The sequence below is a fragment of the Geospiza fortis genome, unplaced genomic scaffold (genome assembly GCF_000277835.1).
Source record: "Geospiza fortis unplaced genomic scaffold, GeoFor_1.0 scaffold538, whole genome shotgun sequence".
In the NCBI taxonomy this organism is placed as follows: Eukaryota; Metazoa; Chordata; class Aves; order Passeriformes; family Thraupidae; genus Geospiza; species Geospiza fortis.
The window spans coordinates 3,377,239-3,379,896 of record NW_005054368.1 but is presented as its reverse complement, the minus strand read 5'-3'; the positions used below and the strand labels follow the sequence as shown (position 1 = coordinate 3,379,896).

Genomic DNA, 2,658 nt, shown 5'->3' with positions numbered 1-2,658 from the left:
TGAGACAATCAGCATAGAAAGATTTATTTAAGAAACAGAGAACAGGTAACAGTAATTAGAGATTGATTTCACCAACCAACACCCAGGAAATCCCAGACTGCATTTCCTTGGCAGTGCTCCCAAGGCTGCTGGGAGGGTCTGTCAGGGTTTTGACATGTCTCTGATGGTCTTGTGTTCCCTCACTGCTTTCTCCCACTCCTTGCCATTGATATCCTCTGTGATAATGGTCTGCACAGTGCCATCATCCAGGCAGTGGGGAGCGATTCCTGAAGAAAAACAGAGTACACAAAAACCTACTTTTCATAAAATGTGGGAGAAGCCTGCTCATTCCATGGCTGGGGCATCTCAGGGAATTTAAATGCTTTTGCTGTAAGGCTGAGGAGCCTGGATGAGAATCCTGTCACAGGAAGAAGCCCATGCATTTATAGGTAAGATTGTTTTTTTGGAGGAGCTACAGGTTCAGACTGCAGTTCCTTTAGGAACAAACTCCTAGGACACATGCTGCTCACTGCTGCCATGTCAACATCCAATGGAATCTTTATCCAAGGTTTATTTGGTGGTTAACTCTGCTTAGCACAGTTTGCTTTGTACCTACCATAACCATCAGGGTTGGAACGAGGAGTATAAAAGCTCTGAACACCACAGGTCTTGCAGAACGTGTGCTGGGCACTGTGTGTGTTGAAGGTGTAAGTTGTCAAGTTGTCAGCACCCTAGGCAAAGGAAAAGCACTGTAAGTTTTCCTTGGAAATAGATGGATTCATTACTTTGGAAAGATACAATGTAGAAATGTACAATTTAAAATGCCACCTTCCTGCCTTTATTTGAGATACAGAGCTGTGGATTCCTGCTCCTTTCCTGAACCCCTGTGCTTTGTATGGACACGTGTCCATAACAGTCAGGCCTGGCAACTCCAGGAGCTCTAAACAAGATGCACTAACACAACCACACCAGACAGCTTAAAACGCAGCCATTTCACCCAAACAGCCAAACTCAGGGCAGAAAACTGCTTGTTCTTGGCTCTTGAGGGTAACAGTGCTCGTGCTCATGGCCATGCTCTTACTGAGTTCTTACTCTACCTTGAGCAGCTTGAACCGCGACGCTGGCACAATGAAGTGTCGGTTCTGTTTCTTTGTGCAAATGCTGCAACTGTAAAAGAAAACACCAGACCTTTCTAGAAGTGGACAGGTTGTAGAGCAGCAATCTGAGCTCTTGACAACAGAAATCCCACTGACAGCTAAAATGGCTCAGAGCTAAGTGGCAAAAGTGGACTTGTGGTGTCAGTAGTGTTTGTGAAGCACACCCATGAACAGACTGGCCCCACACAGGTACCGCAATAAGATATTCTCACATACAACTCTTGAGGATAAACTCTGGCCCTGAGAAATCCACTTAATGGTTCAGAGCACATTTGGGCAATTCTGCCAACATTCATTACCTTGCAAACAAGAAAGTAAAGTTCAGAAGTTCACCCATGAGCTGGAAGCAAACGAGTTGCAGGTAAAGAGGGGTCACTACTGAAACCAGAGGGTGTTTTAGTTTGAGGCACATGTGGTCAGAGCTGTAATGTCACTTGAGAAGAACAAGTTAAAAAAAGACCCATGTGCTTTGAGCCCCTTGCATGAGAGGAAACAGAAAGCAGATGGCTGAGCAGCTGGACTCATTAGATCTCTCCTGACACTTTCTGTGTGAGCCTGGCTGAGACATGAAGTCCTGCCCAAAGCAGCACCTGAAATCACCAACACTGATCTCATAGTGGATCAGGACATAATTAGGGGTAAATCCTGTGGAAACAGCTCAGAGGGTGTCCTGCAGCTGTCTCATCTTTAGCTCTAAGGTTGGAAAAGCAGAGAGCTGACATCCATCTCTGGAACAGGGCACAATCCAACTCACTTGCAGTTGAACACGTGCAGATCTGCTGAAGCCCAGACCTCGAAGCGGACGGCTCCACAGTGACAGCCTCCTGTGTGCTTCACCAAACCCCTGTATTCACTGCAGAGACACAACAGAGCTTTGGGGATCCTCCTCTCTTGGTTTTTGCCCAAGAGAACAGTAAGGCTATACATGACATTCATGTATTCATTATTCAGTTCGGTCTTGAGCTGTTGCAGAACACCAAGAAACATATCCACTCAAATGTATTTAATAACATGTGTCAGAATGAGGTGGAGGATGGCTTTTGTCCTCTGCAGCAATTGCTTTTGTGGTTTAATTAGAAGAGCACCACTTTGAGGGCTCTCCACTCTGTACAACACAGCTCCCCACCACACTCCAGGTCACAGTGCTGACCCTGCAGCTGTGTCCATACACAACCCTACACAGAAACCAGGGCTATCACCTCAAAACAGACTGCTTGGAACTCAGAACTGAATTTCCCCACAGTTCCTTCAGCATCATTAATATTCCTCCATTTAAAAGCTGGGGAAAGCAGAGATCTCTGGATTCTACATACTATTTGAAATGTCTTTTATTTCGGGTTGTAACTGCAAAGGAACTTTATGACCAAGGAATTTCTGAGCCTGTGCTTCTCTCCCTCCCCAAGCCGCCTCCACAGCAGCTGGGCAGTCACCGTGCGGGTCAATCGCTAAATGCAAAGGAAAAAAACATTTTCCAGATTTTGCCTCCCACGGGCAGCTTCTGATGTGCGGCGCTCTGCATGGA

The 2,658-nt window shown here is 46.2% G+C and overlaps 1 protein-coding gene across 1 annotated transcript; it reads right to left on the bottom strand.

The window, feature by feature from the left end:
* Positions 1 to 2,183, bottom strand: CENPV (centromere protein V). The gene is made up of 4 exons (XM_005424486.3): positions 1,891 to 2,183; positions 1,077 to 1,146; positions 596 to 710; positions 1 to 266 (listed from the first exon to the last, which is right to left on the bottom strand). The coding sequence occupies exons 1-4, from the start codon at positions 2,121 to 2,123 to the stop codon at positions 142 to 144; spliced, it is 543 nt and encodes a 180-aa protein (XP_005424543.3). The 5' UTR covers positions 2,124 to 2,183; the 3' UTR covers positions 1 to 141.
* Between the last annotated feature and the right edge of the window lie 475 nt (positions 2,184 to 2,658).

What these genes read in the sequence shown, in the direction of transcription:
- CENPV (XM_005424486.3), bottom strand. Translation starts at nt 2,123, where the DNA reads ATGTTTCTTGGTGTTCTGCAACAGCTCAAGACCGAACTGAATAATGAA. An exon ending in CTGCACGTGTTCAACTGCAA is followed by an intron (nt 1,147 to 1,890) that starts GTGAGTTGGATT and finishes TTTCTTTTACAG; the next exon opens with TTGCAGCATTTGCACAAAGA. An exon ending in TTCCAACCCTGATGGTTATG is followed by an intron (nt 267 to 595) that starts GTAGGTACAAAG and finishes GTTTTTCTTCAG; the next exon opens with GAATCGCTCCCCACTGCCTG.